Source organism: Mus caroli, chromosome 3, assembly GCF_900094665.2.
Source record: "Mus caroli chromosome 3, CAROLI_EIJ_v1.1, whole genome shotgun sequence".
Lineage (NCBI taxonomy): Eukaryota > Metazoa > Chordata > Mammalia > Rodentia > Muridae > Mus > Mus caroli.
Genome location: NC_034572.1, coordinates 102,812,577 through 102,834,360, shown reverse-complemented (window position 1 = coordinate 102,834,360; position 21,784 = coordinate 102,812,577). Strand labels below are relative to the sequence as shown.

General features: G+C 39.2%; 1 protein-coding gene across 6 annotated transcripts in view; it reads right to left on the bottom strand.

Moving 5' to 3' along the window:
* Window positions 1–21,784, bottom strand: part of Wdr47 (WD repeat domain 47) — a 53,827-nt gene that overhangs the window by 14,588 nt on the left and 17,455 nt on the right. For 4 of the 6 annotated variants that reach the window (XM_021158957.1, XM_029475342.1, XM_029475341.1 and 1 more), the window contains exons 2-9: window positions 20,492–20,658; window positions 19,154–19,237; window positions 15,780–15,864; window positions 11,528–12,330; window positions 7,540–7,666; window positions 6,214–6,392; window positions 3,443–3,700; window positions 1,155–1,230 (exon numbers count right to left, since the gene is read on the bottom strand). In XM_021158957.1, the coding sequence (XP_021014616.1) occupies window positions 1,155–1,230; window positions 3,443–3,700; window positions 6,214–6,392; window positions 7,540–7,666; window positions 11,528–12,330; window positions 15,780–15,864; window positions 19,154–19,237; window positions 20,492–20,649 (1,770 nt within the window). In that variant the 5' untranslated portion in view covers window positions 20,650–20,658. The remainder of the gene's footprint in view (window positions 1–1,154; window positions 1,231–3,442; window positions 3,701–6,213; window positions 6,393–7,539; window positions 7,667–11,527; window positions 12,331–15,779; window positions 15,865–19,153; window positions 19,238–20,491; window positions 20,659–21,784) is intronic. The other 2 variants (XM_021158958.2, XM_029475340.1) reach the window with 1 other exon arrangement.

Sequence of the window (21,784 nt, the reverse complement as noted above, 5' to 3'; positions counted from 1 at the left end):
AAATCCGCCTGCCTCTGCCTCCAGAGTGCTGGGATTAAAGGCGTGCGCCACCACGCCCAGCAGATACTAGCTTTTCTTAAGAAACTGGAAACACCAGTACTTTCCATTTCTTTGTACAAGGGACAAATATTCCTGAATACTTATGAAAATGGTGGACACTATTAATTTATTTCCTGTTTGACCTCTACAGACATCTGAAAACATATCTTTATTTATGGGGTTACATTTTGAGCTGGAGAAACCAAGATAGAATATTCTATTAAGAAAAAAAAATATCTGATTCCAGAGCACACAACATACTGAGATGAAAGGCCCAGTAGAAATACCAATATAATCTCAACAAAGCTACTATAAAGTTCAGAGAGTAGTAGTCTCAGCTTGAGAAGTCAAGGTCACCTAGGTCATTAATATGAATATCTACAACTGTGTTTTCACTTAACTATTTGTGTGTGTGGGGGGGAGGTGCACATATGCACATGGAAGTCAAAAGACAACATCTGGCAGTCAGTACTCTATTTCTACCATGTGGGTCCTGGGGGCTGCGCTCAGTTTATCAGGTTTGGTGGTGAGCACTGGTCCCCACTGACCCAGCCATCCCAACTGATCCCAAAATGTGTTTTTGAAGGCAAATTATAAGGCTGATTCCTACAAGTACACAAGTCTCAAAAGGAAATTAGACATTTCTAAATTAACCACACCTGAGAAATATCTTATGGTGGTGCAAGAAGACACCTCTTGACACTTCTCACTGCATAAATTAACCCCTGTTTACTAGTGACAGGAAGATAAAAATGTTCTAACTAGTGAAAACATGAATATGCAAAGTCTTTAGCTGCTATAATGCTTTTCACGGTGGCCAAAATTTGTCTTCCTATAATCACTCTAACATGTAGGTCCATGAGCTCTATCCAACTATTTTGAGATCAACAATGACCATTTCTATAGTTTTTTGAAGCAAGAATTTTTGCAGCAGGATGGTAGTGGCACACACCTTTAATCTTAATGCTGGGGGCAGATGCAGGCTGATCTCTGGGGCTTTGAGGCCAGATCCATGTCAACCAGAGCTACACACACAGTGAGACCCTGTCTCACAAAAAAAAATATGTTTTTTTCTTTGTAACATATACAAACAGAAACTTCTCAAAAAACATTACCTCTTCCCCTTTTGACCTTGATAGATTCCCTGAAGAATCTCCAGGTGATGGCTTAATGACAGAATGTTCTGATGAGCTGTGGATAGACATTCAAATAAAGCTTACTGTGAAACTGGAAACAGAAACTAAGTTAACTTAACCTTTCAATCTTTTTTTTTTTCTCTTAGCAAACAATCTTGAATATCTCCATTCAAAGCTACTATATGGAGCCACTTAAGGGCCCTGGATTTGGTGATACAAAGGAGAGATGTAGAGAGAAGGTAAGAAAAGAGGGTCAAGTCTCTACATTGTACAGGAAGGATCGAGAACCTTTCCTCGGCTTGTCCCACAGTCCTGCCTACAATGCCTATTAATTCTACCCCAAGCACAAGTCTGGAAATTACTCTTTAGGAAAATTATCTGGAGAAAAAAATAACTGAAACTGACAGTTATCACTTCATAGAACAGCGTATTTATTTAATCTGTTTTTTGTAAGGCCAAGAACAGACAAGTCGTGAGCGCATGCAGCTATTTTCTAATTACTTAAGAAAACTCCTCAGGAATTACAGACAGCCAGAGGCTTCCAAACACAAAGAAGCAAAAGCACTTCTCATAAAAGGGAGATAGCGAAGGAAGTGAGGAAAGAGCAGCACTTCATAGAACAAAGCCCCACATCTAAAACCATAATTACACTCTTTATAGACACAAGGATTTCAGGTCAGAAAAAAAAATGGAGTGCTTTTTTAAAGTAAATTTTTAGAAAATGGGAACATCACACGGGGGTGGGGGATCAATAGAGACCAGAGGTGAGGAAATAACTACACCCTTTTTCTAACCTGCTAAAACTTAAGTTTCTAGTTTTAGGAGGTCCATGGAGGACCTAACAGAATGAAATTACAGAACATCAGGAAAGAAAACCACCTAAAAATTTCAGAGTAGAAAAAGCAACAGGCCTTTCACAAAGGATCAAGTATCAAAACGACATTGGATTTCTTCATAAGAGCTCTGAAACCGGAATATCATGTCGCAGGACTTTAAATACTGAGAAATGATCCCAACTCTATGCCGACACTGAAACACAGCAGACACCGGCAGACATACAGGGTCTGAGAAACTACTTCTGACACATATCCCTTTTCTTTCTGTTTTCTTTTCTTTTTTTGGTTTTTCAAGACAAGGTTTCTCTGTATAGCCCTGGTTGTCCTGGAACTCACTTTGTAGAGCAGGCTGGCCTTGAACTCAGAAATCCATCTGCTTCTGCTGGGATTAAAGGCGTGCACCACCACGCCCGGCACATATCCCTTTTCAAAGAACTACATGAGATCCTACAGACAGGGATCCAACACAGGAAAAGACCACCCCAGGAAGATGAGGAAAGTCCCAGAATTTTCTAGGCCTGTTTTGTTGTTGTTTGTTTTTTAAATGGCTTAAAGTCAGTAAGTAAAAGCAAGAACGATGCTGGAGTCAGAAATGTCCCAGAGAGAAAGAAGACAACAAATCACTGGATGCTTTTTAAAATACTGAGACAGTTTTGTTTTTTACATTTATTTGTGTGTGTGCATGCATAGGTGTGTGCAATGCTGTGCATATGGAGGTCAGGGTATTAACTTGCTGTCTTCTTGGATCACAGGCCCTCTGAATAAAGCTTAACTTTAAGATTTAGCTCCTATCTCTACTCATAGACATTTGTGCAACAGCCTGGGATCCAGTATCCTAGTTACAAAAGTAGAATATGACATTAATTACAAGGTGAATTCCTACAAGTACACAAGTCTCAAAAGGAAATTAGACATTTCTAAATTAACCACACAAGAGAAGTATTTTATGGTGATGCAAGAAGACACCTCTTGACACTTCTCACTGCATAAATTAACCCCTGTTTACTAGTGACAGGAAGATAAAAATGTTCTAACTAGTGAAAACATGAATATGCAAAGTCTTTAGCTGCTATAATGCTTTTCACGGTGGCCAAAATTTGTCTTCCTATAATCACTCTAACGTGTTGTAAAAACACCCTCTTGTTCTTTAAAAGTCTGTGAAATTATCTGTTGAATGTCAAAGGTACAGGGATAAAAATCAAAATGAAGTCTAACACTAAAGACTCAGTAAGCCTCAGGACACAACTGCCCTGGCACTGGTGAGGGAGCAAAAAGACACCAGGCAGGAAAGACGACTATAAAGAGATGAAAACAGACAAAAGAAGGCAGGTCAGAGAGAAATTGGGAGCAGCCCTCAATTCTGTAAGGCTCCAATGTTCCTATCACTACAGTAAGAAGTTAATATTTCAGGTTTTATAGTCAAGTACTTACTTCTGGCTTCCACAAGGTGATTCTTCATGAAAAGGGATGTGATTCGTTGATCCAGGATTACGAGGAGTGCTTGTGTGAATATTGGCAGTATCATGTATTAACCTCTGACTGGAATCTTGGGGTGGTGTACTGAAACTAGTCATAGAGGAATTATTTGATCCATTGTTTTTGCTCCCGCTGCATTGCTGGTTGAGTACTGGCACCTCATTACCAAGACTATCCATCCCAATATTTAATTCGCCAAGCTTCTGAATAGACCTATAGAAGTGAACAACACAAGTGTTTTTTCAAAAATGTACTTTAAAACATTCATGATATGTCTAAAGCTTGAAAAGTCAAACTTGTGAATATATATAATCGAGGGGAAATTTTTTAATAAAATAACACTCATCATCAACTGAAGACATAACCAAGATACTAAAAAAGATAATCCAAATTTCCCACAGTGTCACACGGTAAAGGAGACAGGTTTGGTGGTTGTTGCTTAGCATATGTGATGCTTTGAATTAAAAAAAATCATAATTTCCAAATATTGTCAATAATAATATCAAGGTATCAAATTTTCCTCTAACAAAATAAGCTGTCTTCATTTCATTTATCTCTACAAACATCCTGTCAACATGTTAAGACATGGATGATAAGCGCAGACCACACATGTCAAGAGGTATCCTATTACTCAGCTCTGTATTCATTCACTCACCGTTTAACTATCATCTGCCAGACTCTGATGGGGCACTGGAGAGAGAACTAAAAATGTGCCCTCAATATTTCTCTCTAAACAATCCTTCCATCTGCATAGCCTGACTCCTCAGAAGCTCAGGCTTATGGAAGGCACAAAGAAGATGGTACTAGGCTCTCTTAGATCTAAGATGCCTTGATGGTGTGTATCTGTAATCCATCGTGAGGGGTGCTAAGGCAGGAGAAGACCAGCCTAACCTGCACAGTGAGACCATCAAAAACTGCTTAAGTCCAGACTGACCCAAGATCACTCTCCAGTCAAGAGTCAACATAAAAGAAGACTAACACAATTGGTATGATTACTGAAGTATGGTAATTCATTGTGCTTTTTCACTTCCCTTTACTAACCATTGTATGTGTATTTGGTTTTTAAAGTCTTTTACAGAAGACAGGCATACTAACAAATGCCTATCATCATGCCAGGACTTGCAAGGCTGAGGCTAACCTGAAGTACACAGAGACAACTCAAAAGCCAAAACAAAAGTATAACAAAAATTAGGAGAAAATCAATATTTATTAACTATGTATTAGGTACAAATTTAATTAGAAAGAATTTCTGAAATTATTTTTTTGTGAAACATTAATCCTGTGATATGCCCCCACCCAAAAGACCTAAGTAAATCTGGACATTAAGTGTAAAGAGACTCCAAAATGCTCACATCAGTCTGATTGTCATTTTAGAGTCTTTCTCCTCTCTGCTCTCCCCTCCCCTCCCCTCCCCTCCCCCTCCCCCTTCCCCCTCCCTCTCTTTCCTCTCTTCCCCTCCCCTTCCCTCTCTCTCCTCTCCTCCCCTCTCTCTCCTCCCTCTCTCCTCTCTCCCCTCTCCCTCTCTCTCTCTCTCTCTGAGACTGGTTCTCATTCTATAGCCCAGTCTCTTGAAGTAGGGTAGGATGAAGGCTAGACAGAATAGACCTTTAAGCGCCCAATCACTGGTGCCAAGTATAATACTGAGCACACAATCAAGAATGTAAAATTTTGGTGCAGCATTATTAAGAGAATAACAAAAATTGATGTGCAAGTCATGTGCACACAGGACAAGTACACACAATATAGACCTTAATATCCTGTGGACTTAGAATTTGATCGTGCTAGGTGGTGGTGGCACACACACCTTTAGTCCCAACACTCAGGGAGTAGAAGCAGGCAGATCTCTGTGAATTCAAGAACAGCCTGGTCTACAGAGTGAGTTCCAAAATAGCCAGGACTTTATAGAGAAACCCTGTCCTTTTTTTTAAAAGCAGAATTAATTAATTACTAATTAATAACTAAGGGTGTGTGTGCATATGCTTCAGCATGTTTGTGGAGGCCAGAAGACAACATAGAGGAGTTGGCTCTCCTCACTGGCTGCTCTTCCAGAAGGCCTGGGTTCAATTCCCAGCACCTATATGGTATCTCACAAGTGTCTGTAACTCCAGACCCAGGGGATCCAATGGCTTCTTCCAGCCTCTGTGACCACTAGTCATGCTCTGGCACACAGACAGGCACAGAGACAAAACACTAGCACATAAAATGTTAGAATTTAAACAGAAAAGAAACAGAGTAATTTCTCCTATATCCTCATCTACCTTGGGTAAAAATGGGATACCCACAGCCCACAAGCTTCCAGCCATGAGCTGAACCACCACCCTGCAGCTGTAGCTACTCAGGGTAGAAAGACAAAAATAGGTTTGTAACTGAAAGACAGTATGTAATTTTACACTACAAAAAATTTCTAAAATCTTGAAAATTCCAAACTACATGAAAAGTAGCAGATACTGCATGTTTTTAAAAGCTTTATTTCATACACATGAATGTTTTCCTACATGTACATATGTGCACCCTGTGTTTACTTGATGCTCAAAGAGGCCAAAAGAGGAGTTGCAGGTAGTTAGGAGCTTTGCGTACCGCTATGTGCGTGGTGGGAACTGAACCCGGATCTTCCCTAAGAAGCATCATGTAATCTTAATGGTGAGCCACCTCTCCAGCCCTAGCCCTCACTGTGCACTTCGGACAGCTTTAAACAAATCTCTTATTTACAGAGACAGACAACAGACCTATTAAGGAATTGTTCAGTAAGATTCTGCTGCTGATCAGGACCATCCTCTTGGTTCACGCCTCCTTCAAGTAACATCTGCTGGTATATCTGCCGCTGTTGCTCCTTCTGTTCTAGATGCTGCTGGTAGCGCAATCTTTGCCTGTAATACTCCTGAAATTGTTCAGTGGAATCTCGAAGCTTAAAAATATTAGAAAAACAATACATATTGTTGAAAAGACCATTACTGAATTATGGTTTTTCATAATGCTGAATAAAATTACAATTAGAACAATTTAAAAATCACATTACTCTATGAAAAATAACCTAGCATCAACATCTTAATCGTCCCCGATGACAGGTCTCTTTGCTTTACTCTGGACTGAAGTGACTGGTTACTGTCCATTCCCGACTAGCTCAACGTAAACATGCAAACTGACAGTAATAATGAGGGAATATACATGTAGATAATGATAAATTTGGCATTACTTAAATTAGATACCTTTTTAAAGACTGTATTACTATTTAGCGAAAATATTAACCTTATTAAACATATTTAATACTGAGCATATAATAGGTTTCTATAGATAGAAACATATTTGCCCAAAAACTGGGCTAAAATGTGCTTTCATGAGTAATAGCTAATTTTAAATTCCTCTTCAGTCTCATTATTTACCATTCATTCACTGAAACAATTGTTTAGGGGCTGGAGAGATAGACAAGAGGATAAAGGTAGCTCCCATATAAGCCTGACAAGCTGAGCTTGATTCTGGAGAGAACTGTCTCCCACAGATTCCCCTCTGACCTACACATTTGCACTGCGGCATGTGCACTTGCATGCATCTCACACACACACACACACACACAAATACACACACACACAAATACACAAATAATTACTTTTTTTAAAAAAAGGAAAAAAATCACATGTAACACCTCTTCAAGTCGAAAATTTATAATCTATTTCCTGTCAGAAACATAAAAATGGAGTCTTAGGGTTTAGATAAAAGTATTGCTCTATATTATAAAATTTGTTTATTATACAGTACATGCCTTTAAAATGAAAATTAGCCACATTTAATGCAAAGTCAATTATTTAAGTCATGCAATGCCAATATGTGGCACTGCAGATTATTTTTATAAATTCCTCTACTTAAAAGTTAAAAAATACTTGATGACAGCTAAACATACTATAAATTCTTGGGGAGAAGCTAGAAAATAATCCAATAAGAATATCTAAAATCTTTGTACTACTTCAAAATATTAAAAATCTTTTAAATTTTATCCAATTCTATTAATTTTTACAAAGAGTATAACTTTGAAGCACATGGCATCCAATAAATATTACCTCGTTTTTTTCTTGCTTAGCTGGAACTGGGTTCTGTGCTCCATTTGCAGGCTCTTTTTCTAACCCTGACCCCTGGCACATGGGTTCACTGCTCACAGGCTGCTGGGCCTCAACAGGTGTATCACTTCTTCCAAAAAGCAGAAAAAAACAGACGTGAGTGAAAAAATACATTTAGAAGAATTCTTCTTGCATTAAAAAAGAATATTGAGGATTTAGTGCTTATTAATTATTTTAAAAAAATAAACGTCTTTATTCTTTTCTTTAACTATAGAAAGTAGATTCAAAATATAGAACATGCTTAGAGAGAAGGTGTTTGCTTTTGCAACAGGTGCCATCAAACTCCTGAGCTAAAGAGAGCCTCAGCCCCCTCACACTGCAGCTGCAGGTGTGTACTGCAGGGATCCTCAGCCCCCCACACTGCAGCTGCAGGTGTGAACTGCCTGGATCCTCAGCCCCACACAGTGCAGCTGCAGGTGTATACTGCCATGCCCAGGTAGAACATACATTTACTCAGGAAGCAGGGTCTCTAGTCTAAATCTGTGTTTTCAGGAAATTCATTTCCATTCTTGTGGCCCAGAATCATCTACAAACTGAATAGGCTGGGAGATTTAATACTCATGGTCTCTTTATGCAATATGAATTACGATTTTGTTATTCAAATACTTATTTTTTTCCCTCTCATATGTTTCTACAGAGTTTTAAGACTTTAAATTTTATTAAGAGACTTTATTTGACTTATATATACTGAAATTAAAAGTAAATCATATCTTTCTACTTTTTTTAATTACTCAATTATTTTAATTTTTTTAAAAATTTTTTGAGATAGTCTTTCTCTATATAGCCCTGGCTATCCTGAAACTCACTATGTAGACCAGGTTGGCCTTGAATTCAAGAGGTCCACCTGCCTCTGCCTCCCAAGTGCTGGGATTAAAGATGTATAAGATGTATACCTATCTATAGTGTATACCTAAAGTGGCCTATCTTCCCACTTTTTTTTGTTTTGTTTGTTTTGTTTTTGTTTTTCAAGACAGGGTTTCTCTGTATAGCCCTGGCTGTCCTGGAACTCACTTTGTAGACCAGGCTGGCCTCGAACTCAGAAATCCGTCTGCCTCTGCCTCCCAAGTACTGGGATTAAAGACGTGTGCCACCACACCCGGTCTTCCCACGCTTTTAATAAATGATCTTTTTAATGGCATAAGCAATAGGGTTTTCTTTTTATCAAGTTGGTCCTAATATTCTTTTAAAACACTAACAATTTCTGCTTTTCATAAATCTCAAAAATGTTAACAGTAACCCAGGTGTGGTGATGCACACCCCTAATCCCAGCACTTACGGGGCAGAGGCAGGCTATGAGTTTAAGGGCAGCCTGCTTCACACAGTGAGCTCCAGGCCAGCCAATGCTACATACCTTGTCTCAAATAAATAAATACACAAACAAATAAACAAATAAATAGTAAATGAAGGAAGGAAAAAAGGAAAACGTTATCTGATGATGAATACCAAACATTTTCAGATTTACTACCTATTGCTACAAAACACCATGGAGACAACTATATTAGTTAAATGACGTTCCACTTTAAAGAATTTAGTTATAAAGTACTCACCTCTCCTGGAAGAGTATATAAGGATATGGGGATCAGGAAGATAAAGTTAGACTGCCACTGTCCCAAAGGCACCCTCCACTTAGGAGCTTGTCCTTCTGACTACCTAGGTATGTATGCATGTGGAAGATGCACACATTCTCAGACTGCTGTGAGTTACTAACAACTATGATAACCTTGCCTACACTGAACCATACACAGAAGCAGAGACTTTCTGAGAGGACTCCAAAAGCACAGAAAATAATCCCAAGAACTGCAAGAATGATATTACATGAAAGTAAAAGGTTTCTGCAGAGCATACTGCCTGGGAAAAGCTCTGCCAACCATACATCAAACAATACTTAGTAGCCAGGCGGTGGTGGCGCACACCTTTGATCCCAGCACTCGGGAGGCAGAGGCAGGAGGATTTCTGAGTTCGAGGCCAGCCTGGTCTACAAAGTGAGTTCCAGGACAGCCAAGGCTACACAGAGAAACCCTGTCTCAAAAAAAAACAAAAATAAAATAAAACAATACTTAGCATAGACTAAGAGCTAAAAAAACTGAACACCAAAGAGAAAAACTCACCAAATCAATAAATGAGCTAATGACTGAACAGATGATTCTCAAAATGAGAAATACAAAAAGCCAATAAGTATTATGCAAAATGTTCGATGACCTTAGTCATTAGGGAAATAAAAATTAAAACTGCTTTGAAGTTCCACCTCACAGCCAGTTATCAATAGAAGAATATACGATAACTAAAGCTGGCAAGGATGTGGAGAAAGAAGAACCCATACTCACTGGGAACTTGTACAGCCTCCATGGAAATCAAGATGGAGGTTTCTCAAAAACCTAAAAATAGAACTACTGTATGACCCAGCCATATTACTCTGAGTATGTCCCCAAAAGCTGCAGGTCAATACACTGTAGAGCCACTTGCACAGCCATGTTTCTAAACAGCTGTGCAATTCACAACAGAGAGAAAATGAACAAACCTGGATGACCAACAACAAACGGATACAGAAAATGTAGGACATACCCACAGTGGAGCTTTATGGCCATCTTATTTATTCTTGTACATTATAATATATGCTTCTGATCATTTGTGTTTTCCTACTGATAATGTAAAAATACAGACTGCTTGTGATCATTCTTGCCCCATCCCCTTCCTTCTCCCTTCCCTCTCTTGATAACTTGCTTATCCTCGACTGTCCCCCTTTTACTCCCACATCTTGGTTGTTTTTGTACAGCTGGTCATGACTGCTGTGAGCTGGTGACTGGGATGGTCATGCCACTTCCAGAAAACAGTGTTTCAGGGCACTCCTCTCTATCTTCTGGCACTCAACAACCCCCACACACCTTTGGTGGTGTTTCTGGGCTTTGAAGCAGGTACTGATGTTCCATTTAGGACTCAGCATTTGACAAACATTTATTCTCAGTACTTTGCCCATGTGTGAGCCTCTACATTAACTTTCGACCTCTGCTAAAAGAAACTTTTCTGACCCAGGCTAAGAACAGCACTGTTCTGTGAGTATAAATACAATTATTTAGAAGGCACTTTGATTAGATGTTCTCCACTAGGGCCTATAACCTCTCCAGCCTTAGGCTCAGTACCAGGCATACATTCCCTCCAATGGAGAGGGACTCAGAATCTAGTCTGAAAGCAGTTGCTTGTCCCCCAAATAGTCTTGCCATTAGTGTACCAGTGGGCACATCTTGCCTGGCAAGTCAGAGTATACAATGGGATTGAAATCATGACATCCACAGGAAAATTGATACTCCTAGAAATGATTGTCAAATGAAATAAACCAGACTTGCTGGGCAGTGGTGGTGCATGCCTTTAATCCTATCACTTGGAAGGCAGAAGCAGGTTGGTCTTTGAGAGTTCAAAGTCAGCCTGGTCTACAGAGTTAGCTCCAGAACATCCAAGACTATACAGAGGAACCTTGTCTTGACGAAAAAAGAAGTAAGACAAACTCAGAAAGGCAAACGCTACATTTCCCTATGGAGGACCTATACTTAGAATTATATTTATGTCTATGGTGTGTGTATAGGTCATCACAGTAGAAAGGGGATTATGACAGGGAAGAAAGGTATCTTAAGGAAAGGAAGAAAAAAGGAAAATGGAACACATGTGCATAAAAACATTGAGGGAAGGAGGAGATACAGTCAGAAGTTGACAGGAGCATGGGGGAGCACAGTGAAGGAGACAAATCAGAATAATGTAATAACAACACATATGTATAAAAATGTACGTCACTATTAAACCCATTACTTTATAAGCTAACTTTGAAAATAAACTTAAACTCTTAAAACTACAAAGTGCTGAACACTAAGATCATTTGCACGCACACGCTACAGATTTCTTGGCAGTGATGCCATCCTAATTTTTAGGAGTAAATGCTTACCGCTCAGGAGATTCTTCATAGATGCTATGACACTCTGTATTCTCAAGCATGAGACTTCTGCTGAGGTTCTGTACCCCTGGATAGTGGAAGTTAGCAAAGGAGTGTGACATTGGAGAAGTTTTGTTCCCAAGATCTGAGATCCTCTTATCATGACTGGTTAACCCACATGTGAGGCCATCCAAAGCAGGATTGAGAGAGCGAGTCATATAGGCATCAGCTGACTGAGGTCTTCTCATTGGAGATGAAGGGTAGGGAGACAGTTTGCTGATAAGAGGAGTCAACAGGTCAGCATATGCAGCTTTTGTAGGCTTCAGAAGTTTGTCAACATGAATATTAAGCATTTTCTGTTCAAATGCACAAGAAAAGACTGAAGAAGGGAGATTCTGAAGCCAAGACAATAAACTTAGATCTAAGTCATCACAACCGTTGCCACATAACAGGTCGATGCCAAGAAGGACTTCGCTTTCTGTAATTTCTTCACCAGTTGCTTTACTCTGACAAAATTCTACGCAGCATTCATAGAGTAGGCCCTTCATTACGAGCTGGAATAAGCGATTGTTACTTGCTTTAAAACCTGCCTCACTTAGCTTCCTGTCAGCAGGGATGAACTCTGCAACCATGACACAGACCTCTTCAAAGCAGTGAACTCGTGCAGTGCTGGGATTCCAGTCCTTAAATTCAGCGTGATTGGTCAAACGAGGCAAGGTGAGGAGCAGACATAGCTTGCTGTAGTCGTCTTTAGAAGGGCAGTACTCCTCCAGAGCATGCAGACACTGCACCGCTTCTTGCATGGTAAATTCCAACTGAAAAACAAAGGATGACTATAAAGCGGTGCAAGGCAAATGATCACCTTAAAATGAAACATGAAAGCTGAGAGCATAAAAGATAGATGTTGGTGCCAGAGAACATACACATAATTTGTACAGTGTAATAATTTTTAACTGGTAATGTTTTTACAACTTAAAAATGAAAAAATTAGCTAATTACCAAATTTAAATTTTACCTACCAAAAAAAAAAAAAAGCATTCTAATTCAGACTAAAATTCTTTGAAAATGTTTGTTCTTTAATTTACTTTCATTTTGTTAGTATAGTTAGATACAGGGTCTCTCTGTAGCTCGGGCTGCTCTGGAACTCAAGCTCTTCCTGTCTTATGAATACTGGGATTAGAGTTCATGCACAGATCAATGAAAGTTAAAGCTGAAGGATGACAATAGTTTGTTTTAAAAACTCGATTATTTAGTTTAGCTCAAATGCAAAAGAGCCATTTTCTTAGTCTCAACTTCTCTTAGAATAAATTCTAAGAGATAAAGGGATAAAATGCAAAGCTCACAACAGGGAGCATCTATATTACAAAAACAGTAGAAAGAGCAGAAAGAAGCTTAGCTGAGATGACTGACAACAATGTGTATACTAAATACTGTCAGATAACCCAGACTGCATGACAACCTGTGGCCTGGGAGTAGTATGTGCCCCAGGTTAGCTATGAATGTGGCCCAATCCAAAAATGTAAACATTAAGGTGTTTTTCTTCCAACTCAGTCGTGTGGTTCTTGAGTGTAAGCACTGTAGATGACAATATCATGTCCCAGTGTCACAAGTCTGGACAGAGCTGATAGAATTTAAGTATATGGGCCTAGCTGGAAATACAGACTGAATGAATTAGTGACAAACTCAAAATAACAAGTTTAGTTTTAAATAAAACTTGTTCCACTGTTTTTTCTACTCGTGACATCATCTAGTAAAAATTTCTTCATCATGGGAAAAAAATATTATCTGTTGGTTTTGCTATGCTCTGAATTCCCCATAATTCATCTGTTGTGGGTGGAGCTCAGTGGGTAAGGTATGTGCTGCCAAACCTGACAATATTGAGTTTAATTCCCAGGATCCACGTGCTGAAGGCAAGAACTGACTCAAATTGTCCTCTGATCTCTACACTTGTGAATGGCACGTGTGTGTGTATGTGTGTGTGTGTGTGTGTGTGTGTGTGTGAGAGAGAGAGAGAGAGAGAGAGAGAGAACGCACAAATAAACAAATAAATGTAGAAAACCACTGTTTTAATTCTTGGTGGTTAAAATGTATTTTAGATTTTAAAAACCTCAACTCTGCTTCAAAAATTTCAATTCAACGTTTATGTTTGAGTTACTTGCTTGAGTTTCATTTTAAAACTTTTGATTAATTCTGTTTTGAGATTAAAACAAAATTTCCAATGATTTCTAAAATCACTCTAAGCATACTTCTGCCATTTTGTATTATGTATTTATGCAATGTATTGTCATCATTAACGATTACAAAATAAAAATATTGACCAAGGGCTGGCAAGACAGCTGAGAGAAAGAGTTGCCTGCCACCAACTCTGAAGACCTCAGTTTGATCCCTGGGACCTAGATGGCAGAAGGAGAGAACCAACTCCTGCAAGCTTTGTGCCATCCTCCATGTACTTTTACCATGAAGTGTGTGATGGATCCCCCATAAAATAAATAAGTGATAAAAATTTAAAACTTGATCCAACATTGAGCTAAAGATTTGCTATATCCTGTAATATAAAATATTTAGCCAATATTTACTCCTTTATATAACAATGAGCAAGCATCAGGAGGCAGAGGCAGAGGCAGGCAGGTGTTACAGAAGCTCAATATCATCCTGTTCTAAGCCAGCTCAAAGCCAACCCAGGCTACACGGACCCTGTCTTTTCTTCCCCCCTTTTCCTTCGTTTATGTACAGGAGTGCTTTGCCTGCATACATATATGTGACCTTATGTGTACCCAGTGCCCTGGGAGGCCGAAGATGGTGCTGAATTACCTGGAACCAGAGTTACAGATGGTCATGAGCCATCATGTAGATGTTAGGAACCAAACTCAGAAACCCTTTCTTTAAAAGAGAAGAGAGTGACATGAGAGATGACTGAGTAGGTAAAGTACTTGCTGTGCAATACAATAAACTGGGCTCGAACCCCTAGAACCCACTGAAGAGCTAGAACACACTAAAGGTTTGCAACATGTTCATAATTCTAGGGCTGGTATAGAAAGATGGGAAGTGGCCACAGGAGAATCTCAGGAAGCTCACAGACCAACTAGTGTGGCATATAAAGAAACAAACAACACAGAAACTTTGTCTCAACAAGCTAAAAAGTGAGACACCCAAGATGTCCTCTGACCTCTATACATATACCATATGTATAGCATGCATACATTTATTCTCTCTCTCTCTCTAACACATATATACAAATCATACACACATACTATTTTTTTTAATTCCAATAAATATATAGAGACTGAGGCCAGAGAAAGGATTCAAATGTTAGGAACATTTGCTCTGCTTATGAGAAGAGCAAGATTCTAGCACCCATGTAAAAACCAAGCATGCCTATAACCCCAGCATTAAGTAGGTGGACACAGGATCACTGGGGCTTGCTGGCTGCCAGCCTTGCTAAAAATAAATAAATAAATAAATAAATGAATAAATCAGCAATCCTTCCCAGACCTTGTCTCAAAGAAACAAGGCAGATAGTAACTAAGGAGGACAGCCTATAAGGACACACTGGACTCCATCCATGTACACACACACACACACACACACACACACACACGAGGGGGGACGTAAACCTTGCATATATACATATACAAATAAATGAAAATACATAAATATTAGGTAAATATACATATCTATCTCATTAGCATGTAAATTTGATTTCATTGCTAATAAACAGTATGGTAAATCCTTTATTTGAATACCAATAAATCCAGAGCCATAAAAATTTTTCTAGGATAAAACAGAGTCAAAAGAGGAAAAAGTTTAACAGGCCCTGGTTTAACTTACCTTAAAGGAGAATATATACCTCTGGGTTATTCACATAGCACTTTGGTTTAATCAGAGAATAGGTTTAGAAAGATTACAGATTAAAAGTACTATGTCTGCAAAACTACAGATCTTGCCTCATCATAGCTCACAAACCCTTGAAAAACCCCTAATAGGGCTGGAGAGATGGCTCAGCAATTAAGAGCACTGACTGCTCTTCCAGAGGTCCTGAGTTCAAATCCCAGCAACCACATGGTGACTCACAACCATCTGTAATGAGCTCTGATGCCCTCTTCTGGAGTGTCTGAAGACAGCTACAGTGTACTCACATATAATAAATGAGTAAATCTTTTTAAAAAAAAGAAAAGAAAAACTCATGATAATAATCTTCTGATTTAGTAAATAAAATAGCTGAAAACAAGACTAGGGCGCAAACCTTCAGGAATAAAAATCTTACATGCTGGGGCTCATCTTCTGCAGACATTGCATTGTTAACACACAGAGCTTCTAGAAACTTCTGCTTCAGGATAATATAACGAAACCTGTCAAAGAGGAGACATTAAAACAATTAAAAACTGAATGCTACCAGGCATGGAAGCGTACATCTATAAATCCAGACTCGGGAGGCTGCATAAGGGCACCCATGAGCCAGCCTGAGCTACACGGCAAGAATGAGAACAAGGCACAGCCTAGAGAGGCTTCCGGAGCCCAAGTCTGCAGGGCTGCAGACCAAACCCAGGGCTCTGCGCATGCCGGGCACACAGTCCATCCATCACTGGGCCAGAGCACCACGCCAGCCATTTTGTTTTAAAAATGGTCAAATTGGGCCACAGATAAAGGTGCTTGCTACCACACCTGAAGATCCAACCCTTTTCTGGCCTCATATGCACATATGCCCACACAGACACACATGCATGAGCATAATGGAAAATAAAAATAAATCTTTAGGAAAAAAGTTTCTACCACCCTAGTTTGATACTGCTAGATCAGACAGAAAACGAGTGAAGAAACAAAACAAAACAAAACAACAAAGGAAAAAGAAAAAAGGAACCATGGTAAGAGATGAGGGATGCATTCAAATGCACTGTATAAATTCAAGTGCCCGAACTTACAACTATTCCCAAAATGGTTAAGACAAAAAAGAAATGCCAAGGGACACTGAGAAAACAACAGAAAAATGGTGGGGAGGAAAAAAAAAAAAGAAGAAATTTCACTACAATCTACCAGAGAAAAAGCAAAATTTGTATTTTGGACTACACAAGTTAACTACTTGCTTAAATAAAAATCAACCCTGCTGCTCTAGCAGAAGGCCCAAGTTCAGCTCCCAGGACCACATAGGGCAGCTCACGGCTGCCTCAAACACATGCACATACCCCCACACAGACATATCCACATATAGACATAATTTAAAATAATAAAAATAAATGTTTTAAAAGCCAACACTTTTGCCAGGCAGTGGTGGTGCACGCCTTTAATACCAGCACTTGGAAGGCAGAGGCAGGCGGATTTCTGAGTTCAAAGCCAGCCTGGTCTACAAAGTGAGTTCCAGGACAGCCAGGGCTATACAGAGAAACCCTGTCTTGAAAAACCAAAAAAAAAAAAAAAAAGCCAACACTTTCAAAGGACGATGACTGACAGCATAGCCTCAAAGATAAATTTACAACCTAGGAATACAGCTCAGTTGTACGGCTGTACTTGCCTAGCATGTGCAGCGCACAGGTTTCTGTCCCTAGCATTTGGGCTGGAGGAAATCTATAGGGGTAGAAGAAAACTTTATATAAAAATGAGTACTTTTTAAAAGTGAATTAAAGTTAGGAAAAAAAGATGATTATTAAAATCTGAACTTGGTATCGCCAGAAAAACTTAGAAACAATACACTAGCAAATAAGCAACTATTTAAGTTCAAAAACTTACAGAAAAATACCACAGGAAATGAGCAGATACAAATATCTCTGAGGCTGAGCAGTGGTGGCACACACCTTTATTCCCAACACTCAGAAGGCAGAGGCAGGCAGATCTCTGAGTTCAAGGCCAGCCTTCTGGTCTATATAGAGTGAGTTCCAGGACAGTCAGGACTACACAGAGAAACCCTATCTTGGGAGCAGGACACACACACACACACAAAACCCAACAACAGCAAGAAAAGATATCTCAGAGAAAAATTAAAAAGACAAAAACTTTTGAGTTAGGCACGATGTATAGCACAGGCTGATATGAAATTCTTTATTAAGCACAGGAAACTCAAACTCATGATCTTCCTACCTCTGCCTTCTAAACACCAGGATGACTAGTATATACCATCGTGCCTAATAAGAAATTGAAATTGAAATGTATGCTATCTGAAATTTAAAATCTCATGCTTATTATGTAGCTAAGAGAAAGTTCAGTGAAGATTCAACAAAAAATAATCCATACAAACATAAAGGAAATGTGCTTTAAAAAAGATTAAGGTGTGGTGGCAAATATTGTAATCTCAGTATGTGGAATATAGAAGATTCCAAGTCCAGTCAATTCTGTAGAGCACGACACTGTCTCTGAACAGTTTTCAGGTTGGGGGTATTAGGATTGGAAGCTCAGCTGATGCAGTGTGTCCTCAGCATGCACAAACAGCAACACTTTATTAACTATGTCTGCTGGTACACACCTACATACATCCAAGTATCCCAGAGGTGGAGGTAGAAGGATCAGAAGTTCAAGGTCATGGTCTAGTATCAAGCTTGAGGCCAATCTGAGACTAATGAGACCGTCTCAAGAGAAAAGAAGGGAGGAGGGGCTTGCAGATGTGGCTTATTCAAGAGCGTTTGTTAATAAGCACGCGCCAGCCCCTATGTTCAAGCCCTAGAACCACAAACAAAAAACTAAACAACTGAAGTCCTCAGTGCTGTGGACAAATTCAATTTTATATGATATCCCAGAAGGAAAATACACTGAGAGGTATACTTTTGAAGATGTATGGCCAAAGATATTTCAAATTGGAGGAGTAAACGTATAGCTACCCCCCCAAACAAATAAGTGAGGAAATTAAAAAACACTTAAGCATATCATAGTTGTAGTGGTTTGAATAGACCCATAGACTCATGTGTTTGAATCTTGGCCCATAGGGAGTGACACTAGTAGGAGGTGTGTCCTTGCTAGCATAGGTATGGGCCTTGTTGGAGTAAATGTGTCACTGTGGGTGTGGACTTTGAGGTCAGATGCTTAAGCTCCACCTAGGGCAGAAGAGCCAGTCTGCTCCAGGCTTCCTTTTGATGAAGATATAGAATTCTCAGTAACTCCAGCATCCCGTTAGCCTGCATGCTGCCATGCTTCCTGCCATGATTATAATGGACTGAACCTCAGAACCTGTAAGCTAGCACAAATGTTGTCCTTTATAAGAGTTGTCTCAGTCATGATGTCTCTTCACAGCAAAGAAAACTCAACCAAGACAATAATCAAACTGCCAAAAACCAATGATAAAGCATAAAACTTAAAGGCAGCCAGTGGAGGGATGGAGAAAGGACATTGGTTACACTAAGAGAATAAGGACACAAATTACAATTGACTGCTCAGTGAACAATAAAGGCCAAGAGTCAGCAGAAAGATGTCTCTGAAGTATGCACTTCACTACTTCATATGCACAAGTCTGCATACACACTACTGACTGAGTAGATCTGCTCATGGAACTTGCAAAGACTTCCAAGAACTGTAACTGTAACTAGACTGCTCTAACACAGCAGGATCCAATGGGTACTGTTTCATAGGAAGGCTGCATTTTACATGCATTGATTGTTCTGTTTTGTTGCTAGGTTTCTGTCAATGACAAAACAGTAAAACTTTAAAATAAAATCCTACCTTTTTTTGTCAAATTTTTCCATACATTCTAGAGGCTGAATGAACTGAAGAACTTCATCCCATTGGCCATCCAGGATTAGCTGCCTAGATAAAGAAAAATCTAGAATGCTCATCAATTCAAAAATAGACATTAAAAGCAAATAATGAGATGATCGTCTCTGACTCTTCAAACATTAGTAGTATTCTTTTACAATAACAATTTCTCAATTATGAGTGTATGATAACAGTAAATTTATAAAATGGATGGATGGGCAGAAGGATCAACATAAGATTTCCAATATTTTAATTTAAAGAATAATAACCAATCACAATATATGTCATAGTAGTTTTATAAAGAGATGTTTTAATCTTGAAAATGGAGAAAGGATACGCTGGGCAGTGGTGGCACACGCCTTTAATCCCAGCACTTGGGAGGCAGAGGCAAGCGAATTTCTGAGTTCGAGGCCAGCCTGGTCTACAGAGTGAGTTCCAGGACAGTCAGAGATACACAGCAAAACCCAGTCTTGAAAAAACAAACAGACAAATAAACAAGAAAGAGACTAAATTGAAAAGTTTTAAGGTATTTGTAACCACAGAGAATTCCTGTGAAACAAAATTACTTTTTTATGTGTGTGTGTATGTGTGACAGAACCACTTTGTATATGTTGTTCTGGTTGGCCTGGAATTCTGCCTGCCTCTGCCATCCAAATGCTGGTTATTAAAGGCATATACTACAATGTCTGGAAAAAATTTGCTATTTTAAAATATACACAAAAGGAGCTGGAGAGATGGTTCAATGGCTAAAAGCACTGGCTGTTCCCCCAGAGGACCTGAATTCAACCCCTAGCACCCACGTGACCGCTCACAATCATCTCTAACTCTAGTTTCAGGGCATCTGGGACCCTCTTCTGGCTTCCACAGGTACCAGGCATATACAAAACACACACACATATATATAATTAAAATAAAAAATGCAATATATATAAATGCAAGAATCACAATTGTTTCTATGTAGTGGTGAATTTTCTTTACTTTTAATAATTAATATATTTTATAATAAATGCTCTATTTTATGGAATTCACTTCTATACACTCCTTGTGTATATTTTAGAAATGTTTTATCTTCCCAGTGCCTTGGATTTCTTGCGTACTTTTTAAACTGACACCATACTTAAGGCTGTAACCCTGTAACACGTTTCTACTAAAGACATTCTGTACATATATTACTGTGCGTTGCAAATATTCCACTATGAAAAAATTTTAATTATACTTATAGTATTTCATGAGATATTATGCATATTACCATATTCTTCTTAGGAAGAGCTCCTTGTAAGCCTCATAGTAATGATGTTACCATACCTCAGGAAAAGCATATCATCTGAAAATAGGCCATTTATGACTCCACTTTCCTTCTCCAGCGCCAGCATACTAATGTGAAGCTTCTTTGAATTCAAGAAGTCCAAAATCAGCTTAATGATCTCAACCTCTTTCACATTCACCGTTTCTTCAGCAGTCATGTTGCTAGCCTAAATAAATAGGAGCGAGGAAGAACTTAGTCCTCTAGTTTTATGAGGAAGTTTCATCGCCTAGAAATGAGAATGTTGCTTGGGAATGTTTAGCACATTGTTTCACAGTGAAATTAACTATCAAAACTGAGTCACTCTGCTGGGCGTGGTGGCGCACGCCTTTAATCCCAGCACTCGGGGGACAGAGGGAGGCAGATTTCTGAGTTCGAGGCCAGCCTGGACTACAAAGTGAGCTCCAGGACAGCCAGCAGCCAGGGCTACACAGAGAAACCCTGTCTCAAAAAAAAAAAGAAAAAAAAAAAAACTGAGTCATTCTTTAATGTGTTAAAAATATGGCTCATGGTTTTAAAAGAACTAATCTGTGAGAAATACACACTGGAGTAGTGACATTAAATTTTGAGGTCTGAAGTACCTCAGAATAATCTAGCAGTGACAGTATCAGGCATGCCTAAGACTCAGACACTGTGCCACAATGCTGTCACCTACAACACCCATCTCAAGAACACCTCCCCTTCCCCAGTGAGGTTACCAAAAAAAATTCATAATTCTAAGTAAGTTTATAATTTTGTTCTGGGCTAAATTCATATCTATCCTTGAAAACATGTAGCCTGTAGATCAAATGTTGGTCATTTGTGAGTCAGTTTGGAGTTAAATAAGGCTCAACTGAAATACACAACTAGGTAATCAGTGTATTAGTGGTAATATCAATTATAGTTCAACACTTTAAAATTCCTTCCATTGAGATTGGATTGGAATGAAATACTTGTCCTGCCAAAGGAACATAGCAACAAAATAACTCCTAACAACCTTCTGTTGTACCTGCAGATCAGTGTCTCCCTCTGACATCAGCAGAGAAGCTTCCCCTTGCAGTAGATAGGAACTAACACAGAGACCCACAGCTGGACCATGTACAGAGAGTGAGAGAGATAAAAACACTCAGCCATAGATGATGATTTCATCATCCTTCCCCTTCCCTCAGGGCTCAGTGAACTATGCAGAAGAGGAAGCAGAAAAGAGCCAGAGGGGATGGAAGACACCAAAGAAACAATGTCTTCCCCAGCCATAACAGAACAGTACTGGGGGCTGGTGAGATGGCTCAGCAGTTAAGAGCACTGACTGCTCTTCC